Genomic DNA, 24,611 nt, shown 5'->3' on the forward strand with positions numbered 1-24,611 from the left:
AGAATGTTCCAAACAGTTGTTTTGGCCACGCCTAATGTTTTTGCTATCTCTCTGATGGGTTTGTTTTGTTTTTTCAGCCTAATGATGGCTTGCTTCACTGATAGTGACAGCTCTTTGGATCTCATCTTGAGAGTTGACAGCAACAGATTCCAAATGCAAATAGCACACTTGAAATGAACTCTGGACCTTTTATCTGCTCATTGTAATTGGGATAATGAGAGAATAACACACACCTGGCCATGGAACGGCTGAGAAGCCAATTGTCCCATTACTTTTGGTCCCTTAATAAGTGGGAGGCACATATGCAAACTGTTGTAATTCCTACACCGTTCACCTGATTTGGATGTAAATACCCTCAAATTAAAGCTGACAGTCTGCAATTAAAGCACATCTTGTTTGTTTCATTTCAAATCCATTGTGGTGGTGTATAGAGCCAAAAATGTTAGAATTGTGTCAATGTCCCAATATTTATGGACCTGACTGTAAGTACAACTAACAACAGAGCACTTCTATCAATCCAAACATGAGTTTTCCCTAATCATCTAGTAAATGTCTATGAGTCCTCCAAAATTCCCATTTTCTATCGAATAAGTGCATCTTGTCGAGTAAAGTGTAATGAATTCTTTCCATGAGCATCAACCCTATGCAGAACAGAGGCCATTGGTACTATGGAAGACTTCCAATGTAGGGCAATAGCCCACAGGGTGGATATACAAATGGTGTGGATCAGCCTCATAACCTCGGCCCGAACTCTCGTGATATGGGCTCCCAGTAGGCAGGGCTACACAGTCAGATGCACAGAAACACCCGCCAGCACAGAAGCTACCTCCGAGATCTTACGCCAAACCAAGGAAAGGCATGGGCAGGACCAAAATGTATGCACCAGAGTACCGGCAAGGCCGCAGCCACGAAAGCAAAGAGGAGACTTGTCTGGATACAAAACATGTACTCTGGATGGGGTATAATACCATCTGGTTAATACCTTGAGGGCTGTCTCACGGACAGAAAGGGATCTGGATCTCTTACGTATGTTATCCACCATGGAATCCCAATCCTCTTCTGAAAAGATGATACCACTGTCAGTTTCCCATTTTTGTCTATAAAGAGGGGGTGTGGGAAAAGAACTAACCAAAAATTGGTGATACAAATCTGAAATAAGACCCCTACCCCTAGGAGAGTCACAGCTAATACGTTCGAAAAACAAAATCGGAGATGAAGGTATAAGACCAAAATGTGAACTAAAAAAATGTCTGATTTGTCAATAATGATGCTATTCAGAGTGGGATATCAAAAAGTGCGCGTAGCATCTCAAAGGTGATATAAGAACCTCCTCTCTGAAAGTCTGATTTGCTAATAAAGGATCTATCATTCCACCAACGGAATGCCTATGGAGATGAAAAAGCTGTCATAAAATTCGGGTCGCCAAAAAATTATGAATCTGGAGAGACAGAGGAGACCAAATTCAGTCTAGGTTTACATCGAGACCAAAGCAGCCTAAAATCTCATCTGCATGTTTCCATATATATATATTCCTCTATCACTTAAAGGAATTTTATAGTGAATATAACATTCCTGTTTATGGCTAAAGATGTACCCTAACCATCCCTCTTTCAATCTTGCAAAAATAATTTTTGTGGATTACCCATGCAATATAACCAGGATTGATACCTTTATTTATTCTCTTAACTTGCCATTTTAATGTGTTTTTTTTTTTAAATAAGATATTAGTCTGTCCACCAAAAAACATTTAGAAATTGATATGTGTATTTTTCGTGGGGCGGGCTCATAAATTGTTTGGAGGAGAGGGGTACTTGTTTCACTTTACATTTTTCCTATTACATAAGGAACCAATAGCTCTTTATGTGATATATTTTGTGAATTACCCATGTTACTAGTTGGTAGACGGAGAGTTAAAACACCAGAGGTGTTCTCATTCTGACAGTGTCTTCAAGAAATAGAAGAATGTATACTATAAATAATGTTAAAATTGCTGTAACGTGGGCCCATGCTGTAACGTGGGCCCATATTCTCTAACAATGTTTTTTAATTCTATTGATATTCTTTTTCATATGATTTCATTTCCAGGTGCTTTAATGACATGATTGAGTGTTAAAAGGAAAACTAACAAATGTTCATTTTTGTTTAGATCTTCTCTCTAGAATAGACTTGGATGAACTGATGAAAAAAGATGAACCGCCTCTTGAATTCCCAGATACGCTGGAAGGCTTTGAATATGCTTTCAATGAAAGTAAGATTTCTTACAAGTTTGTATGGAACAAGGTAGGGATGCACCGAAATTTCGGTGGCATACCGTTTCGCCCGAAAACATCCCTTTCGGCCGTTGGCTGAAATGGAAAAAAAAAGCATCAATAAAGGTGCCGAAACAACCCTGCCCCTCGCCACTGCCTACCTGCGGCTGCCGCTACTTGCCACCGGCCACCGCTCAGTAGTTCTCAACCTTACCTGAGAAACCATCGATCCTGGCGCTGGGCATAGAGATGAGTGAAGGAAAGATGGCCACCACTCATCTCTATGTCCTTGGAGGACTGGAGAGATGTTACTTCCCGTTCTGGCCATTTTTTTTAAAGCACCAGATCAATGCTTTTTTTTTTTTATCCAATGCTTTACATTGTAGAGGAGAGAAGTGGGGTCTTATTGACCCCATATCTCTCCATAAAGAGGACCTGTCACTAATTATTTCTATCGCAAAGGATGCGTGCATTTCTTGTGATAAGAATAAAAGTGATTACAATTTTTTTTAAAGAGACATTGCAAAACCATCCCCCCCTCAAAAAAAAGATTAAATAAATAATAAAATAAAGTTTAAAGTGCCCCTGTCCCCCCCGTGCTCGCACATAGTGGTGTACAAATACGTAGGCCATGCCCACATATGTAAATGGTGTTCAAACCACACACGTGAGATATCGCCACGAATGTCACAGCAAGAGCAATAATTCTAGCACTAGACCTCCTCTGTAACTTTACACTGCTAACCTGTAGAAATTTTTAAAGCATGACCCATGGAGATCTTTAAGTACCGCAGTTTCACGAGCGTGCGCAATTTTAAAGCGTGACATGTTGGGTATCTATTTACTAGCCATTACATCCTCTTTCATATTTTGCAAAAAATTATGTATTGTTTTATTTTGTTTATATTAATCAGTGTATTTTTTTACAAAAAATCTATATTCATTTTTAAAAACAGTGCATTTTGGTTCTGGTTTTCGCCCAAGTACATTTTGAGTTTTCGGTTTCGGCACCAGAATTTTCATTTCAGTGCACCACAAGACCAAGGTCCTGCTCACTACAACTAATGGGGATAAATATTTTCTAGGTACTTACTAAAATACTGTATAGTCAAGTTTGCTGCAACTCTCCAGTTGTTATGAAAGTATTGTGTCCAGCTAGGTGGTGATCATGCATGGGCTTACCAATTCTTTCACAAACCGAGTTTATTATTCATTTGTTAATGCTTTTTTATTCTGTAGTTTTCTGAACTGTAGACAGGCTTTACTCACTGCCAGAATCCTATATCTAGTTCCAAAAAAAACACATTCAACCAGAAGATTCATTGCACTGAACTGCGTTTATGTTGTCCTTTTTTATTTTGAATTCTAAAGTGTGCATTCTATGTTTTCCTGTAGATGGACAACTGAGGCATATAAAAACTGGAGAACCTTTTGTCTTCAACTATCGGGAAGATTTGCATAGGTGGAATCAAAAGCGATATGAAGCTCTAGGAGAGGTAAGCTATTCTTCTCATTTATATACTACCTGTATCACCTGCATAGTTTTTATCAGGAACTTGACCATAAACTCACAATCTGCCTTTTTGCAGGTTGATCACATGCACATTATCCATTGCAGCTCTATGCCACTATTTAGGTAGGCTGCCTTCTCTAAGGTGACCATGGAGCCACAGAAACAGACACATTCTGCTAGTAATGTCAGCTGTTTTTCTTATATATACCACCACCTGTGTTGAAAGAGAAGTATGGGCTTTAAAAAAAAAGATATATATATATTTTGTGTATGTATATACCTACCTAGTTGTATGTAGGATTGATCTGATGCTGCATCTGTCCCCCACCAACAAAGATTTTGACTATTAATTTTTTTCCTGCCATTTTCCTTGCCCATGTGATCTTTGCTCTATTGCTTTCAGCAGGGGAGACATAAGAGAATCTAATAAATCCCTGCTGTCTCAATTTAGAGAACCTGAACCTTTCAAAGTAAAAATGCTATCACATAGAGAGCTATTGGTCCCCTATGTATTAGGAAAAATGTAAAGTGAAACAAGTACCCCTCTCCCCCCAAAAAGTTTTGAGCCCGCCCCACACAATTACTTATGTAAACACACATATTGGAGGCTCCTTTATACAAAAACATCAATTGCTGCACATGTTTCATATTGCCACATACATTGAAGTGGGAGCCAGTTGTGTGCCATCGATGAGAGAGAGTGAATATGAATATTTAAAATACATTTTGTGAGCTCAGATCAACACAATGCAGCTATTGCTGAATAGCATTAGCAACTCATTGGACCTAGCATTGCTCTTTACCTGAACTTTTATGGTTAACCTTAAGCTAACCCTTGTGGGGGCAAATAATTATCAAACAAATATAGCCTAGTATATACTTATGTGAGTACTTAAAGGAAAATGTCAACCATTTTTTTTAAATTAAACTCAGCAGCTACAAATACTGTATCTGATGACTTTTAAAGATTAGGTACTTACCAGACCATGGATTCCAGCATTGACTTTTAGAAGGTAATTCTTCTCGCCGCTGTGGGTCCCCAGCGCTGCCATCTTAGACTTAGGAGGTGGCTATGATTTCCCGATGAATTTCAGTTGGCACCCCCACTGCATATGCACAAGATCAAGCAGTAGTTGGTCCTGCAGCATCCTAGGATGTGTAACATTTCCCAGGAGGCTGTGAGCAGGGAAGGGGGGCGATGTCCTCCTCACCTAGGCAAGGATTGAGGAAGCTGGAGCAGGTACTGATAAAAGTGGTGCTTGCTTCCCTCATCCGCTCCAAAAACCTGCAGCTCAGTTACAGGTTAGGGGAGGGAGAGAACTAGAACTACTTTTACTTTTTGAGTGAAGTTTTGCTTTAAACTAGTGTAATTAACTTAGTAGGCATAGGTTCATTACAGGTTCTTTATAAAATTAACCATTGGTACGTCACCTGTCAGTTAATGTTAAAATACCCCCTAAACCTCTTCTTTTATCCCCCAACCCTTACTGCCTACAACTAGATTAACTGCAAACATTTTGGACCCTGTCTACTATATAACCTACAATCCAAATACAGTTAAGGTCTTGTCCACACAGACATACTTAGGCGTACATCCGTGCGAAGGGGCCAGTTTCACCAGTAGTGTAGCAAATTTTCACCATGGCTGTAAATTGAGTTGGAAGTTCTCCTGGCCTGGATAAAGCATGTTTACATGTACATGTCCTGCCTTTACTACAGTTAAACTGCCTAGTTTTATCCTTTACTTTTAACTTCTGTTTTCTTAAATTCCCCAAAAAAGTGTGTGTGTGTGTAATAAATATATCTATCTATCTAGAATAATACACAGAAAAAAAATTACACACACACACACACACACACATTACATCATACTCTGATAGAGATCGGTATTTTGCTATTGAAAATATGACTGATCATGCCAAACAAATTGACTTTTACTTAAGGATAGTGATCATATGAAGCCATTTATTATCACATAGTTGTTTGGCTCCTTTTTTAAAGTCGTACTGATAACAGAAATCACCCAAATGCCCCTGATCAAAAGTTTACATACCCTGGAGTGTTTAGCCTTGGTACAGACCCACAAGGTGACACACACAGGTTAAAATGGCAATTAAAGGTTAATTTCCCACATCTGTGGCTTTTTAAATTGCAATTCATGTCTGTGTATAAATAGTTAAGAGTAGGCTAGATACTGAGCCATGGGGAGCAGAAAAGAACTGTAAAAAAGACCTGTGTAAGATATTAGAACTTTATAAAGATAGAAAAGGATATAAAAAGATATCCAAAGCCTTGAATATGCCATTCAGTACTGTTCAGTCACTTATTAAGAAGTGGAAAATTTTGGGATTGGCCGATCCAAGAAAGATTGCAGCCACAACTGCCAGACACCTTGACATGCCTCCCAGCTTCTGGCACACTGTAATCTGGAGTGACGTGACCAAAATAGAGCTTTATGGTCAAAATCATAAGCACAGTTTTTAGAGAGGCGTCAACAAGGCCTATAGCGACAAGAATACCATCCCCACTGTGGTGGCTTACTGATATTTGGGGGGGGGGGTGAGCTCTAAAGGCACGGGGAATCTTATGAAAATTGATGGCAAGATGAATGCAGCATGCTATCAGAAAATAATGGCAGAAAATTTGCATTCTGCAGGAAAGCTGTACATAGGATGCTCTTGGACTTTCCAGCATGACAATGACCCTAAGAACAAGGCCAAGTTGAAATTTCAGTGGTTACAGCAGAAAAAGGTGAAGGTTCTGGAGTTGCCATCACAGTCTCCAGACTTTATTATCATCAAGCCACTCTGGGGAGATCTCAAACATGCAGTTCATGCAAAACAACCAAAGACTTTGCATGACCTGGAGGCATTTTGCCAAGACGAATGGGCAGCTGCATGAATTCGGGCATCATTGTCAACTATTGCAAAAGACTGCACGCTGTCATTGATGGTAAAGGGGGCAATGCACAGTATTAAGATAAACAGTATTGATTGTTTACTTGTATGTTTTGTTTTATGATTGTGCCATTCTGTTATGACCCACAATTATAATGGTACATAGAAACATTCAGCAGAAAATTTGGCCCATATTGAGTTACTATTGCCTTTCTAGCTTTTCGAACCAGTCTGCCCATTCTCCTCTGACATCACAAGGCATTTTTTTCCATACAACTGCTGCTCACTGGATATTTTTCCTTTTTTTCGGACCATTCTCTGTAAACCCTAGAGATGGTTGTGTGTGAAAATCCCAGTAGATCAGCAGTTTTTTAAATACTCAGACCAACCTGTATAAATAGATGATAGTGAGCGCTCCTGTGTGTAGCAGCTAGTATACTCAGGCAACCAAATGAAACCTTAGAGATACAATAAATAATAAAGTGCAGCGCTAAAGTAAATCTAATTGTAGTGGGATCAGTCTATAAACATATGAACAATCCAGGAATACGCCAATATAGATGATATAGTTGCTGTAGAAAATGGTAGGATTGTGCGCTTACCAGATGCGCATAGATTATGTGCATAAATAATTCCTCCACAGGACCTAAAAGTAGTGAGGTGTGATAGGTGTCTGTAGGGCATCTGTTTGGGAATGGGCAGCTCTGCGGGCAGTGGAAGATGTCTGCTTGGCTCCAGAGGTCTCCTTTAGGATGGATAGGGTCAGCCACCTGTTTACATGGATTCCCTTCCTCTGGGTACTGGTTCAGACTGGTACTTCTCACAGGTCCTACAGGCTTAAAGGCGTATGCTTATATGCTGACTGAGCAACCCCAGAAGACCCGATCCTCAGCTGCGGAATGCCATATGGAAAAAAGCAGAAGCAGCACTAAGCGAGACAGAGTGCTGGCTGAGGCTTTAGCATGACCAACCTGTCTGGCACCAACAACCATATCATGTTCAAAGTCACTTAATCCCTTTTCTTCCCCATTCTGATGTTCGGTTTGAACTTCAGCAAGTTGGCTTCACCATGTCTAGATGCCTAAATGCATTGAGTTGCTGTCATGTTATTGGCTGATTAGCAATTTGTGTTACCAAGCAATTGAACAAGGGTACCAAATAAAGAGGCTGGTGTGTGTGTGTGTTGTGGGAGTTAGCTCAGGTTGGGGATCACGTTCCCTGGGAAAAAGGTAGTCCAGACGGCAGGTCTTTCTTTAAAAATCTGACTTGTAGCCAGTTTTATTTAAAAGGTTGCATGCGTCATAAACAAAACAGGTGAAGGGCTTCTCCCTGTCAACAAAAGAACAAAATGGTGTGAAAACCTTTTCCTTTCTTGTACAAAGCAAACGCTTAAATCTACAGCTCTCTCAGGTATGGCTACCTCTGTCCCAGACCAAGAGCAACTTCTTGCTCCAGTCCTGCTTTATTTATACCACCTGCTGGTGGTTATCAGTGGACCACCAAATCTGGTCCGGAACCAACTCTGCCAAAGTGGCCTGGAAAACTCGAACTGGACTCCACCTTAGCCTCCTAGATATGAACGCATGCAAGGCGACACATAGCGTCCATCAATCACCTCACCTTTCATAATGTCACATCCCCCCCTCTGCTGAAGCCACTGCGGCTGAGCAACTGTCCCAACCAAGCAATGGACACAGGAAAGGGCATCGACATTATCCTGACGTTTCCCAGCTCTATGCTCCACTGGGAATTTAAATGCATGTAGCGCAAGAAACCACCTTTTCACTCGACTATTTTTCTTCTTGTTATCGCACATCCACTTGAGAGGGGCATGATCAGTAACCTATTTTAATTTTTTCCCCAACAAGTAATATTTCAGGGCCTCCAAGGCCCATTTGATAGCCAAACATTCCTTCTCAACAATTGCATAATTTTTCTCATGTTTATTAAGCTTTCTGCTCAGGAAGACCACGGGGTGCTCCTCCCCATCTCTTATTTGGGACAGTACAGAACCTAGTCCCACATCAGAGGCATCCATCTGTACCACAAAGTCTTTTGTGAAATCTGGGCTCACAAGCACAGGTTGGGCAGAGAGAGCTTGTTTCAACATTTGAAATGCTGTCTCCAACTCAGGATTCCACTCAAACATAACTGACCCCCTACCTTTTGTCAGATCTATCAGTGGACCCGAATTTACTACTGATTGCAACTGGGGCAAATGAGACTCCCAATCTGGGCTGTGTCCAAATAGGCAGCTGCGTAATGGCGATGTGGTCTTAATGTTCTGTCCATCATTCTCTGGAATGAGGCAGGAGCACCATGTAAACCAAACTGCATCCGCTTATATTGGAAGGACCCCTCGGGGTAGAGAATGCTGTCTTTTCTTTTGCAGATTCTGTTAGGGGTATCTGCCAATAGCTTTTAGTCAGATCTAAGGTAGTTATGTATCAGGCTGTTCCCAACCTGTCAACGAGCTCATCCACCTGAGGGATCGGATAAGCATCGAACTTAGACACACTGTTCAATTTCTGAAATCATTACACAATCTGATTGTTCCATCTGGCTTTGGGACTAACACTATGGGACTTGACCAATCACTGTGAGATTCCTCGATCACCCCCAACTCTAAGATGTTCTTTATTTTGTTTGCCACTGCTTCCCCCCTGGCCTGGGGTATTCTATAGGTCTTTACATTTACACTGACACCTGGCTGTGTAACTATGTCATACTGTATTATTGTGGTCAGTCCAGGTAGGTGAGAGAAAAAGTCTCCATTCTTTCTCGCAAACTCCTTAACGTCATTCTGTTGGGCCACTGACAAGGTTTCAGTTATAGGTACCTGAGGTGTCATGGGGGCCATGTCCTTTTGAGGGGTTGGTACTGCCAGTAAAGTCTCTCTGTCCTTCCAAGGTTTTAAGAGATTAACGTGATAGATTTGCTCAGGTTTCCTTTATCCTTGGCTGGTAAACTTTATAGTTTACTTCACCTACTTTCTCCATAATTTCAAAGGGTCCTTGCTAGGAATTTACTCTACACTGTGGGCACTAGTAACAACATTCTATCCCCAGGGTTGAAGGTACGGATCTTGGTACCCCGGTTATAACCCCTTCTCTGGGACTCCTGAACTTGCTCCATATGTTCCCGTACAAGTGGCATAATGGCCACAATTCTGTCCTGCGTCTGTGAGATATGCTCAATGACACTTCTATAGGACCGTTGTCTCCCCCTCCCACGTTTCTTTTGCGATATCTAGCAACCCCCTGGGATGTCTCCCACACAGTAGTTCAAATGGCGAGTACCTTCTAGATGCCTGAGGTACCCTTTGTATAGCACACATGAGGTATGGTAACAAAAAATCCTGCTTTCTCCCATCTTTGTCCACCACCTTTTTTAATATATTCTTGAGCGTCTTGTCAAATCTCTCCACATGGCCAATCAGTTTGGAAGTGGTAAATTGAGGTACGGAGATGGGAGATTTTGAACAACTTACATGATTCTTTTGTGACTCTGGACATAAAAGCCATGCCCTGATCCGTTAATATCTCTTTTGGAATACCCACGCGACCAAATACCTGGACAAGCTCTCTGGCAATAGTCTTAACAGAGGTATTACGCAAGGGAATGACTTCAGGATACCTTGTGGAATAGTCCAGTATAACCAGTATGTGCTGATGGCCCCGGGCAGACTTTACGAATGGTCCCACTAGATCCATGTCCACTCTTTCAAAAGGCACTTCAATTATCGGTAAAGGTACTAGTGGACTGCGAAAATGGGGCGAAGGTGCAGAATACTGACACTCTGGGCATGACTCATAATATTCTTTGACATCTGCATGTAAACCAGGCCAAAAGCATCTCTGGGTTATTCTCTCATTAGTTTTCTCTATACCCAGGTGTCCACCCATTATATGACCATGAGCTAAATCTAGTACCATCCGGTGATAGGGTTTTGGGACCACTAGCTGCTCCACCATCTCCTCCTCTTGCTTTACCACTTGATACAGCAAGCTATTTTTAAGATCCATGTAAGGAAAAGACACCCCTACATCAGTTTCAACAAGTTCCCCATCAATTATTTTAATGTTTACTCTGGCTCTATTAAGTGTGGAGTCTATCGGTTGTTCCGTACAAAAATCTTCTTTTCTGACCTCTAGGTCAGGCACCACATTCTGTCCACTCTCATTAGAGAGCCAAAGATAATCTCTTGTTCAGTATTCTCAACCTCTGAGTTGGAATCCAGCTCCACCTGCTCCCCAGCCATTACAGTGAGAGGGAAAGGATCTACCCTGTCTTTGGACACACCAACAGTTTCCCCTTCAACTTTGCAGTCAAATGGGTCAGGAGGGAGCTCAGTCCTCCTGACTCCTCCTTTTTTCCCACAACCTCCAAAAATGTGGAAAATCTCTCCCCACTATGGCTTCATGAAGTAGTGAGGGTACCACTCCCACTGAATGTGTCACAGAGCCCCAGGGAGTATCAATCTCAAACATAGTAGTCTGGTAGTCACGTGTATCAACATGTATACAAATAACCCCAATAATGCTAGGGTGTAACCTTGCAGGGTTTACAAAATCACCTTTGACTAAGGTCACAACACTTCCAGAGTCTAGCAGAGCAGTTACTGGCTTTTCATCAATTGCAATCACACACATTTGCTTTTCCATGCGTTCCTGACATGCTGCAGTACTTACCACCTGTGCAAAAAGAGACATGCGTTTTTCCAAATAAACATGATCACATTGCATCGGTTCATCATTTAGGGGACAGTTCACAGCAACATGACCTCATGCAAGGCAACGATAACACTTTATAGGTTCTGCACCCAGACCTCTAAACAACCTCAGGGACCTTCCTGACCTCTTTGGCCAGTCTCCAGGTCTTGAACCCACAGTCTCATTATCTGAAGCAACAGTCCTGTAATTTTTTCCCTGAGCCCTAGAATCGTCTTACTAGATCCTCCAGGTGGTTTTTCATCTCTAGCGATATTGGGGTGGGGTACTGATGAGTGCAACAAGTCCTCAGCAGCTGTATAAATCTCCACCAGGTTCACCAGCTGGTTTGCAGTCTTAGGGTCTCCATGCCTGACCCACTTCCTCAAAGTGGAAGAGAGTGCACGTAGATACTGGTCCATGACCACACACTCCACAACTTCTCTGGCTGGAGCCACTTCCTGGTGAGATGTATTAAGTCAAACATCTGGGAGCGGGGTGGCTTGTCAGTACTGTACGACCACTGATACACCCATTGAGCCCAGACCACAATGGTGACGCCCAGACGTGCAAGGACCTCAGCCTTCAGCTTCTCATAATCCCGGGCAGCATCTGGTTCCAAGTCATAATAGGCCTTTTGGGGTTCACTTGTCAGAAGTGGTGCAAGCAGTCCTGCCCATTGCTCTTTCTGCCGTCCTTCCTGGACAGCAACTCTCTCAAAAGTTGTGAGGTAGGTTTCCACATCATCTGCAGATGTCATCTTTTGCAGGTAATAGCTGGCCCGCATCATTTTCTGTTCCATTGGCAGCGGACCTGCAGACTCCTTCTTTAATTCCACCAGGTGTTGGGCCACCTCCTTAAGGAGCTCTCATTCTGCTTGTGGGGCCTCTGCAAACTGGCGATTCGCCTCTTGCTGTGCTGCAGTGGCCTCTGTAAACTGGCGATTAGTTTCCTGCTGGGTTGTCCTGGCCTGCAGAAAGGCTCTTATCACCTCCTCCATCTTCCCACTTGCTCAGGAAGTCACCCGCCAAATCCACCATTTGTGGGGGTTAGCTCAGGTGCTGGATCATCAGCCCTGGGAAAAAGGTAGTCCAGACAGCAGGTCTTTCTTAAAAATCTGACTTGTAGCCATTTTTATTTAAAAGGTTGCATGCGTCATAAACAAAACAGAACAGAAAATAAATCCTTGCCATCCAGCCACTAACTAAACAGAAGAGATTCTTATCTCACAGGTGAAGGGCCTCTCCCTTTCATCAACAGAACAAAACTGTGTGAAAACCTTTTCCTTTCTTGTACAAAGCAAACTCTTTCATCCATAGCTCTCTCAGATATGGCTCCCTGAGTTCCAGACCAAGAGCAACACCTTGCTCCAGTCCTGCTTTATTTATACCACCTGCTGGTGGTCGTCAGTGGACCACAAAATCCGGTCCGGAACCAACTCTGCCAAAGTGGCCTGGAACACCCAGACTGGACTCCACCTTAGTCTCCTAGATATGAACGCATGCAAGGTGACACATAGCGCCCACCAATCAGCTCGCCTTTCATAATATCACTATATATATATTTTTCAGTTTATATAGTGAAAGTTTGAGTTTGTAAAGAAGAATACAAATACTGCTATTTTTTTGAACAGTCTAATATTCCCTTTTCTTCAATGTTTTTAGAGGAACAACACAAATTTGATATTTTTCTTCATGTTTTGATTTGGAATAGAGTGTGTAGTGTTCCCAGTGCATTTGTGTGTATGGAAATAAAAGCTATTGGAAGGATTTTGAGCTTTATTCACTTTTTTCAACACACTGCAATTATTTTGAACACAACTGTGTGTGTGTGTGTGTATATATGTATATATATATATGTGTGTATATATATATATATATATATATATATATATATATATATATATACACATCTCCTCACAATTCAACAAGACAGATAAATCATATTGGGAGCATACTGGCTAAATGGTTAGCACTTCCTCCTGGCAGTGATAGGGTTGTCGGTTCGTATCCCAACCATGTCACCACCTGCCTGGAGTTTGCATGTTCTCCTTGTGCCTACGTGGGTTTCCTGCGGGTACTCCGGTTTCCTCCCACACTCCAAAGACATGCCGGTAGGTTAATTGGATCCTGTCTAAATTGGCCTTAGTATGTGTATGTATTAATGTGAGTTAAGGACTTTAGATTGTACACCCCTTGAGGGTTAGGGACTGATATGAATGTAAAATATATATGTAAAGTGCTGTGTAAATTGATGCCGCTATATAAGTACCTGTAATAAATAAATAAAAATATATATCTGATTGGTGATATTTCAGTGAACTGATACAGAAGTACATAAAGAGTTAGCCTCCAGAAAACTTTCAGGGTAATAGATCTCTGTTCTATTCAGCAATAGCTGCAGAACATGTGTTTGTGCTGTGTTGCAAGTCTCAAAAAAAAAAGTACAAAATGGTTCATTGTAGTAACTGCAAAAACATACCCGATAAAATTAAACTAATAAAAATTCTTAACCCTAGTGATATATACATACATACACTGCATATCTTAATCATCAGCCAGGGTTTAACATTTGTATTAGTTTAATTATATCAGGTACATTTCTGCAGTTACTACAATAAATCAATTTGTAAGAAAACATTTATTACCTGAGACTTACAACATAAACACATGTTCTGCAGCTATTACAGCTGAATGGAACTGAGACCTATTGCCCTCGATGTTTTCTGGAGGAACTCTTTATCAGTTCACTGAAATATCACCGATCAAATATGATTCATCTTTTTTGTTGAATTGTGAGGCACTATAGACAGTTATTCTTTTTTTTTTATTTTTTATGTTTTGTTAAGGACATGAACAAAACCTTCCCCCACCTGCTCTCATAGTTATTCCATTCCCTGGACTCTCTCTGCCTCTGTGCTTCATGCTTCAGAATTGTTTGAAGCAACTGGAATTGTGGATCTAAAGAAGATATAAAATTGAGATATAGATATACTGTGTGGTTGATTTACTAAAACTGGAGAGTGCAAAATCTGGTGCAGCGGTCACTGTCTGTGCTTTAAGGATTAGGCTGCTTTCACACTGCAGTGCTTCTGTTTTCACACTGTAACACTTCTAAAACTGGAAGAACTGGGAACTGGAAGCAGTGATTTTTTTTTTTGTGTTGCATTCAGTGCATAAGCTGTGAATAGCCTTTGTTAAGGATGCTGTCGGGTGCCGACTCCTATTCACTAGTTGTTAAGTACATCGGTGGGTGGATGTTAAAGAGCTAGAACCTGCTGGCGCCCTTAACAACCAGTGATAACGCCTCCCCCCCCCCCACGTGGTCAGCATGCTCCAGCTACATTTGTACAGGAATGATGCTACCACCTGAGGGGGGAGGGGGCGGAGAGACAGCGGGTGGGACAGCGGGGAGCAATGGCTCCCCAATATTAAGGGGAGGAGGCAGGGGAAGGCTGGACCAATACCTACACAGAATGGAAGACTGAGCTCTCACGTTCCTGGTTACCTCCTGGGTGGGGGGCATTGTTAATATACCAGACAATTGTTAAGGAAGCCGACATGATGCTATTTACATAGTTAATCTCGTTGAAAAAAGACATAAGTCTGTCCAGTTCAACCAACAGAGACAAAAACACACACACACACACACACACAGAAAACCTCCACATACACTCACCGGCCATTTTATTAGGTACACCTGTTCAATTGCTTGGTAACACAAATTGCTAATAAGCCAATCACATGGCAGCAACTCAATGCATGTAGGCAACTAGACGTGATGAAGATGATTTGCTGAAGTTGAAACCGAGCATCAGAATGGGGAAGAAAGGGAATTTAAGTGACTTTGAACGTGGCATGGTTGTTGGTGCTAGTCAGGCTTGTATTTCAAAAACTGCAGATCTACTGGGATTTTCACGCACAACCATCTCTAGGGTTTACAGAGAATGGTCCAAAAACGAGAAAATATCCAGTGAGCGGCAGTTGTGTGGAAGAAAATGTCTTCTTGAGGTCAGAGGAGAATGGGCAGACTGGTTCGAGATGATAGAAAAGCAACAGTAATTCAAATAGCCACTTGTTACAACCAAGGGATGCAGAATACCATCTCTGAACGCACAACACATCAAAGCAGATAGGCTAAAGCAGCAGAAGACCACACGGGTAGCACTCCTTTCAGCTAAGAACAGGAAACGGAGGCTACTATTCGCACAGGCTCACATAAATGGGGCAATAGAATATTGGAAAAATGTTCATAAAATATGTAGTGCAGCGCTATAAAATACTAAAAACATATGAATGCAAAACGCCTGAGGCTAAAGTGCACACAAAATTAAAAATGTCCAAATATCCAATATAACATAGAATACCAAAATGGTGACAAATGGTGTCCGTATCCAATGTGAGATAATAATTCCCAATCAACATACACTATATCTGGCAAAAATATGACAGTGTTAATTGTCCAATAAGTGATGAGGATGGTGAAGGTACATGAAAAAGATAAGTTAAAAGGTGACTTCTTTAATTCCATTAACGCATGTGATCCGGTGACGTGCTGGAAAAACGGATAAATTGCACAGTCACCAGAGGCGCAATATAAATGCGCATTTATATCAAATACACCAGAGGTCCCCTCTGTCTTGGAAAGGATGTAGCCTGGAATGGATACCTCTTCAATGGATAGTGATGATGGTAAGGCACTTCTAGAGGTCCCCTTTAAAGGCTGACTACGGTTGGGGTCTGCTTTTAAATATCTCTCCTCTGGGCCCTGGGATGGTCACCTGGGGATCCTGGGGGATTAAGTGCTCGATGTGGAGCAAAAAATAGTAGTACCCATAGTGTAGTAATTAATTATAAGATAGATCCATTATCCCGTGGATCGTTGCATGAAGAGGACAAAGAAAAACTAACAGCCCATAATTACGAAATAAAAAGTAACAATGAATAATTACAAGGCAATATGATGTGTGCTGTCTCTTACATTAAGGCCAGTAACATAAGGTTTTGATTTGTAGAAAAAGGGTACAACATAGGAATACTTGATGCAGAGATGGACTATGTGGCAAACATGAATTGTGATTCTATGTTGTCTGTCTCTACTACACGTAAAGATGACAAATTTTGCCTTTTTGTCACATTTTTTTCCATACAATATAAAACGGTAATCAATATTATAAAGAAAAATTGGGACATCCTTAAAGCTGACTCTATTCTATCTAGAGCCTTGCCAGACAAACCAGAAATTGTGTTTAGAAAGGCTCCTACTCTTAGGGACAAGATTTCACCAAATGTCACAGACCCTCCTCCTAGAGCCACATCTTTTGCGAACATGAAGGGTTTTTACCTGTGCAATAGGTGCGTTATATGAAAACTTAATGGGACACATAAAAGGAAAGTAGAATTGTTTACTTCTAAAACTGGGAAGAAATACGATATTTCCACATGTATAAACTGTAACAGCCGATTTGCGGTATCCTTCTTGGAGTGCCCATGTAAAACACAGTACATTAGCTGCACCACAAGGAGGCTCAGGGACAGGTTTAGGGAGCATGTTAATAACATCAAAAAAAGTTTTAAGGAGCAGTCGCTCTCTAAACATTTCAGGTATTATTATAACCGAGACCCTTCAACTTTAAAATTCAATATTGACGTGGTCCAGAGCCAGTGGCGTGGCACTAATAAATGTAGATTAGTCTCGCAGATGGAAACCAGATGGATTTATGAGATGAGAACTTTAACTCCCTCTGGTCATAATGTGAAAGTAGATATAAACTGCTTTATAGACAATAGCTAACATCTTATTACCCATGTTGACATTTCCCACTGTGCTCCATATTTTTTACTTCCTTTTCCCATTTCCAGCTGATTTTTACCTTTTTATATGGATCCTGGTCCTTTTTAAGCTTTTTTATTCTTATCTACATTTCTATATATACCTTTTTAATAAATGGTGCATCTGAAAATTATATATAATCATGCAGATACTTTATACATTCTTTTTAATCTGTGTAGTGTAGGTTTTTTTACACTTCATTTTATGCGAAGTCATTATGGATATTTTTATATATTATTTGATTATAAGATGCTATGTATTGTCACAATGTTCACCACATTGAACAACTAACGCCCACATTCTCCTATTTTTTAATATACTATCATCATATATATTTTATTTTTTAATTACTCATTATTTTATCATTAATTAAATTTACATTTTAACATGACCTACTATTTTATTGTGTGTATTATCGAGTTCATTTTATTATGTATTCACCCGATAATTTTTATTGGATCATTTTTCATCTACCAAATTGGCATATTTATTTATTTAATTATTCATTTGGCCTACGTTAATATGGCGTCCTCTTGGCACTTGCGCATTTTAAAATGATGACCGCTATGTGGTATAATGCTACACTAAGATTACCACTAATACTGTATTTCACTATCCACTAAAATTATCACTTTTTGTTTATCTTAGTCATGGCTCCTTTCTCCCCTCCTCCTTTATTTGAGACCAATTAGGCTTGTGATTTCCTCAGAGCACAAGGAGATCCACAAAAAAATGGAGCTTATGGTTCCTGCGCATGCGCTGTTTCAAGGAGATCGTGGACCGTCTTTTTACATCTTTTCACATTTGTTATATACCTTATGTTACTGGCCTTAATGTAAGAGCCAGCACAAATCATATTGCCTTGTAATTATTCATTGTTACTTTTTATTTCGTTATTGTGGGCTGTTAGTTTCTCTTTGTCCTCTTCATGCAACAATCCACGGGATAATGACGCCCGTGTTTCCGCGCATTCTCACCTTGTTCAATTCATGCGACAATCCACGGGAATATGGCGCCCGCGTTTCTGTGCATGTGCACTTCGTGCCGATCACCGTCAAGATGGCGCCTTGTTAATTGATACAGGCACCATTGCTATAAATAGAACCACGCTGACGTCCGGCGGTTATGGCGCACACCCCTTTTGAGAATGTACGTGTGTTACGAAATGCGTTGAGGAGCCCCTGCACCCCGTGATGTCACGCTGCCGGATCACGGAGGTCCAGCGGCCATCTTTAATATCCAGCTGGTCAGTGCACAGAGCAGCTTTATACTGCATACACCCTGTATACATTGTTTCAACCTTGTTTCAACTTTGCCCATGGGGAGTTTTTATACTCATACCTAAAGTGTGTTTATTTGCTTATTTTAATTCATTACAATACATTTTATCTTATAATTAATTACTACAGTATGGGTACTACTATTTTTTGCTCCACATCGAGCACTTAATCCCCCAGGATCCCCAGGTGACCATCCCAGGGCCCAGAGGAGAGATATTTAAAAGCAGACCCCAACCGTAGCCAGCCTTTAAAGGGGACCTCTAGAAGTGCCTTACCATCATCACTATCCACTGAAGAGGTATCCATTCCAGGCTACATCCTTCCCAAGACAGAGGGGACCTCTGGTGTATTTGATATAAATGCACATTTATATTGCGCCTCTGGTGACTGTGCAATTTATCCGTTTTTCCAGCACGTCACCGGATCACATGCGTTACTGGGATTAAAGAAGTCACCTTTTAACTTATCTTTTTCATGTACCTTCACCATCCTCATCACTTATTGGACAATTAACATTGTCATATTTTTGCCAGATATAGTGTATGTTGATTGGGAATTATTCTCTCACATTGGATATGGACACCATTTGTCACCATTTTGGTATTCTATTCTATGTTATATTGGATATTTGGTATTTGGACATTTTTAATTTTGTGTGCACTTTAGCCTCAGGCGTTTTGCATTCATATGTTTTTAGTATTTTATAGCGCTGCACTACATATTTTATGATCATTCTAGAAGGTTATATGGTTCCCTTTTTAGTGTACTAGCCGCTTTTATTCTTTTAAGCGCTCGCTGAACCCTGTTTTTCTTCATTGGAAAAATGTTGCCTGGTCTGATGAGTCGTGATTTCAGCTGTGACATTGAGATGGTAGGGTCAGAATTTGGCATAAACAACATGAAAGTATGGATCATCCTGCCTTGTATCAGCGGTTCAGGCTGGTGGTGTAATGGTGTGGCAGATTTTCTTGGCACACTTTGGGCCCCTTTAGTAGCAACTGAGCATTGTTTAAACACCACGGCCTACCTCAGTATTGTTGCTGACCATGTCCGTCTCTTTATGACTACAGTGTACCCATCTTCTGATGGCTACTTCAGCAGACCTATGCATCATGTCACAAATCTCAAATCATCTCAAATTGGTTTCTTGAACATGACAATGAGTTCACTGTACTCCAATGGCCTCCACAGTCACCTGATCTCAATCCAATAGAGCACCTTTGGGATGTGTTGGAATGGGAGATTCGCATCATGGATGTGCAGCTGACAAACCTGCAGAAATAGCATGATGGTATCATGTCAATATGGACCAAAATCTCTGAGAAATGTTTCCAACACATTGTTGAATCTATGCCACGAAGAATTAAGGCAGTTCTGAAGGCAAAAGGGGGTCCAACCCGGTACTAGTAAGGTGTACCTAATAAAGTAGCTGGTGAGTCTACACTATCCTATACCCACAGTTGATCCAGAGGAAAGCAAATAAAGCATGATCCAGTTTGCTCCAGCAAAAAGTCCTTCTTGATCCCTCAAGAGGCAATTGGATATACTATGGATGAACTTTACCTATTAATATTCGAATTAGTATTACTGGTTGTTAGGACACCAGCAGGTTCCCACTCATTAACAACCAGCTAATTCTGGCCACATGACCCAAAAAACGAACCTAAAAAACTTACCCTGGGTGCGTTCATTGGTGCATTTCCCATTGAGTTCAATAGAAGGTGAATTGTTGGAGCGCTTTTTAAAAGCACACCAAAGATGCAGAATTCAGGACTTTTCAAACTGGAGTGCAAGCTAAGCAACGCAATGTGAGAAGTCTCAAAAAATATAGGTTTTGTGTTGCATTTGCAAGTTTGTATGGATAACACACTGCTGCATTAAGGCACTGATGATTTGTGATTTAGAATTCTAGGAGAAAATTTTTAATTTTGTGTTTTTGTTTTTTTTTTACCTTTTTATAAAATTCTTTGTTTTTTCAAACAAACATCTCAGGTTTATACCTATGACACAAGCTTCCTTAAACATTACGGGTTTTCAAAGAAGAGAGCACAACAGAAGCTATTTGTTTACCTCTGTCCCTCTAGTTCAGTAGTTCTTAACCTTATTTTGAGTCATGGACCCCTTTAAGAGTCTGATGATAGCTATGGATCCCTTCCCCAGAAATATTCATGTAAAAACAACTTTGAATGCAATTAATATATGTCCTTTTCTTTTATTGAAATATTATTGACTCACACATATGACATACACAAAGTTTGAATAAAGTAAAGTCATAACAAAAAAACCCTCCTTTTTTATGCAAAAATGAATGGCTGCTCGTTACAAAAAATTAAATACAATCATCTTGTGCAAATTAAACAAAACCATTTAAATTCTGCTCAAATCCACTACTGCTAATGCTACTACAACTAGAAAATAAGAATTAGCACTTGCTTGCTTGAAAGAGGTTGTTGCTCAAAATCTCACAATAAATGGCCCCATTCATCCTCTCCTTAATACAGTGCAGTCATCCTGTCCCCTTCGCAGAAAAGCACCCCCAAAGCATGATGTCACCACCCCCATGCTTCACAGTAGGGATAGTGTTCTTGGGATGCAACTCATCCTTCTTTTTCCTCCAAACACGACGAGTGAAGTTTAGACCAAAAAGTTCTACTTTGGTCTCATCTGACCACATGACTTTCTCCCATGCCTCCTCTGGATCATCCAGATGGTCATTGGCAAACTTCAGACGGGCCTGGACATGTGATGACTTGAGCAGGGGAACCTTCTGTGCAATGCATGATTTGAAACCATGACGGCGTAGTGTTCTACCGACAGTGACCTTTGAAACTGTGGTCCCAGCTCTCTTCATGTCATTGACCAGCTCCTCCCTTGTAGTTCTGGGCTGATTCCTCACCTTTCTTATCAGTGATAACCCCACGAGGTGAGATCTTGCATGGAGCCCCAGTCCGAGGGAGACTGACAATCCTCTTTAGCCTCTTCCATTTTCTAACAATTGGTCCAACAGTTGATCTGTTTTCACCAAGCTGCTTGGCAATTGCCCCGTAGCCCTTTCCAGCCTTGTGGAGGTCCACAATTCTGTTTCTGGTGTCTTTTGACAGCTCTTTGGTCTTGCCCATGGTAGTAGTTGGCGTCTGACTGACTGTGGGGTGGACAGGTGTCTTTAAAGAGCTCAGACAGGTGCTACTAAGTTAGATTAATGAGTGGAGTAGAGGTAGACTTTTTAAAGGCACAGTAACAGGTCTTTGAAAGCCAGAATTCTTGCTGTTTCTTAGGTGTTCAAATACTTATGTTCAGCAGTGCAAGACAAATAAATTCTTTAAAAATCATACAATGTGATTTCCTGAATTGTTTTTTAAATTCTGTCTCTCAGAGTGGGAATGCACCTACAATGTGAATTTCAGACCCCTCCATGATTTCCAAGTGGGAGAACTTGCAAAATCGCAGGGTGTTCAAATACTTCTGTTCCTCACTGTACTTGGGTTTGGATATACTTTTAACTAGTATCCCTTCTATGTATGAGAGGAAGCTACTCTTGTTGCTTATTCTGCTAGCATGACTAATCACTAGGTTACTGCAATATCAAAAAAATAGTAGAATGGGACTTTTGAGGCACACCATTATTCAATAAAATACATTTTTATTTCATGCATGTATAAAAGAGAAGGTATTTGACCAAAATACATCATCAATTACATCTAAAATTGTTGCAACAGCTTTACACTATAAAAAACATTTCATTCATATGATATATTGAGTTCAAGAAGTATTGTACAAAGAAATGGCCTGAAGCATTTTCACTCCACTTCTTCAGGAGACAATATGTACATCAATATTATAAAACAATAACAATAATCAAAATAAGTACAATTAATATAATTTCACTAAGTAATAGTCAACATCCCACTATAAGAGATATAAGAAAAGAAGAAAAAACCTAGGGGACACACAAGGAGGGGGGGGGGGGGGGCAGAGTAAAAGCGGGGCACCCAGTGAAAGCCCACAGTGTCAGAGCACCCCCCCCCTCTAACAAAACCACATGCAGGATTGGTGTATTTGCAAATCAATCAAGGCTATAAGTGCCAAATAAACTAAGTGGTGATAGTATTCATTCCAAAATATTCACATTAACAAGGAGGCTAATTAAAACTCATTACCTGAGAGACCATCTATCAACCTGCCAATAAAGTAGGAGCACTGGCTATCATATATGTGTATTCTCCAGAGAGACCAAAAGGGACAAATAGTAGAGTATCATCCTATCATTATAGAAGTCTAATGTGTAAGAAACACAATGGTGAATCCTATAATCTCTTTTCCTCTTGGGTATATTATAGGAGAAATTGTCTAAACGCAGCCTACCTTCAAGGTTCAAGGCATCCACCCAAGAGTTAAAGACTGTATTTATCACTATATCCTGATGCAAAAAAGCTCATTTCCAAGTAAAGTAGTAATTTGCCCCCTCCAAAGGGTCTACAATGTAAATACATCAAAGTAATTTCAGAGTGTACCCATATAATGTAAACCAGTAGGGAACTATCACAGTATAACCCACCTTTAAATGTCAGAGGTGTCCTGTCATAAAGGAATATGCCATAGACTTCTCTATGGTTTCTATAGGAATGTCTAAGATCTACTAAAGAGGATCTTCAGTAAAGTCACTCCATTGTCCTATAAACCCAGAGATCCAAAGAACTATGGTCAAACAATCTAAAAGCAAAGTATCTCTCCTTCTGGTAGAGTACCTACCCTATAGTCTAATTTGTATGCCCACCTTGTCTATAGTATAACCAACAATGCCAATAATCACTTGGTTAGTTTAACCTCTTTACGACTGCGTTACACATATATGTGGCATCCTGAAAGTGGCTTTTAAAACTGGGCGTTGCAAATATGTGTTCTTGTGTTTGTGCTGGGAGAGCACTCGATTACGGTCTCTCAGCACTGGGATCGGGCTGTATGTGACAGTCCCAGGTCTCTACTAAAGATTGGGATTCAGGGGAACCTGATAACAGGATTCCTGCAATAGCCTCTGATTTGGTTTTCACAGCGATCATTCAATCTGTAGTTCGCCCCGTGTTATTTTTCCTCTGTGTGTAGTGAGTGTGTCAGTTAGTATAAATATCAGTTAGTGGCAGTGTGTCAGTTAGTGTTAGTATAAGTGTTACTGTCAATGGAAGTGCAAGTGGCAGTTAGTGGCAGTGTTTTTGTCAGTGTGTTTTGGGTAAGAAAAAAAAAAAACATAAAAGCAAATGCCCATAAACGCTCCTAACCTCTTGTGCAACGTGAGCCACTATGCACATTTTTTATGCTGCCTTTTCTGCCAGAAGTTTTGGCATTTTTTTCAGTCGCCTAGTGTGCATAGACCCTTAAAGAAAATATAACTAAGGAATAACATAATAGCGACTGCATTAGTATCATTGTCACTGCTGAAAATTTTAAAACCGCTTTCTTTGATTTACATCATGTTGAAAACACTGTGTCCAGACTTGGACAAGCATACACGTGTTTTACCAGGTTTCATTGTGCATTTAAATTCATTACAGTTAAATGGCATTCAATATAGTATGTTAATATCAGTTTACTGAAACCACATGTAGAGTGATGTCAACTTCTGTTAGGAACTAATCATTAAAGCCTTCACAGATGTTTTAACAAATTCTGTTTTTCTTCGTTTAAAGAAAAACTATATCTAATTCATATCCATTCAAAACTATATCCATCCAAAACTATATCCTTTCATACTGGTGGGGCAAAAGTAGATCTGATGCAGACAAAAAGTACAGTTAATATGACTGGACTACAAGTCCTGACAACCTTAGTAGCTGTCGGCTAGTAGCTCTCAATCAGTCTTCCTTCAGAAGTATTGACTTGCCCGTACAGGATGTATGAGCAAGCAGATAAACTGACAGGTCTGCAGGAGACCTGCATGGCATCAGCGATCTGCTGATCGCTTGGGCAATGCTTTACAGGCTCCTACTACAAAAAATAATAAATGCACATTTTTTTTAACCTGCAAAAAAATGTGCATTTATTACTTTTTGTAGAAAGGTGAACTTATCCTTTAACACACTGAGCACAATAACATAAACCACAGTACAATATTTGCTAAACTTTTTACCCAAGCACTT

The 24,611-nt window shown here is 40.5% G+C and overlaps 1 protein-coding gene across 1 annotated transcript in view; it reads left to right on the plus strand.

The window, feature by feature from the left end:
• ARB2A (ARB2 cotranscriptional regulator A) overlaps window positions 1–24,611 on the plus strand; it is a 662,616-nt gene that overhangs the window by 44,097 nt on the left and 593,908 nt on the right. The window contains exons 3-4 of the mRNA XM_089679165.1: window positions 2,147–2,248; window positions 3,645–3,745. Coding sequence (XP_089535291.1) covers window positions 2,147–2,248; window positions 3,645–3,745 — 203 coding nt within the window. The remainder of the gene's footprint in view (window positions 1–2,146; window positions 2,249–3,644; window positions 3,746–24,611) is intronic.

Source organism: Staurois parvus, unplaced genomic scaffold (genome assembly GCF_062004578.1).
Source record: "Staurois parvus isolate SC_StPar_1 unplaced genomic scaffold, SC_StPar_1.0 ptg000218l, whole genome shotgun sequence".
In the NCBI taxonomy this organism is placed as follows: domain Eukaryota; kingdom Metazoa; phylum Chordata; class Amphibia; order Anura; family Ranidae; genus Staurois; species Staurois parvus.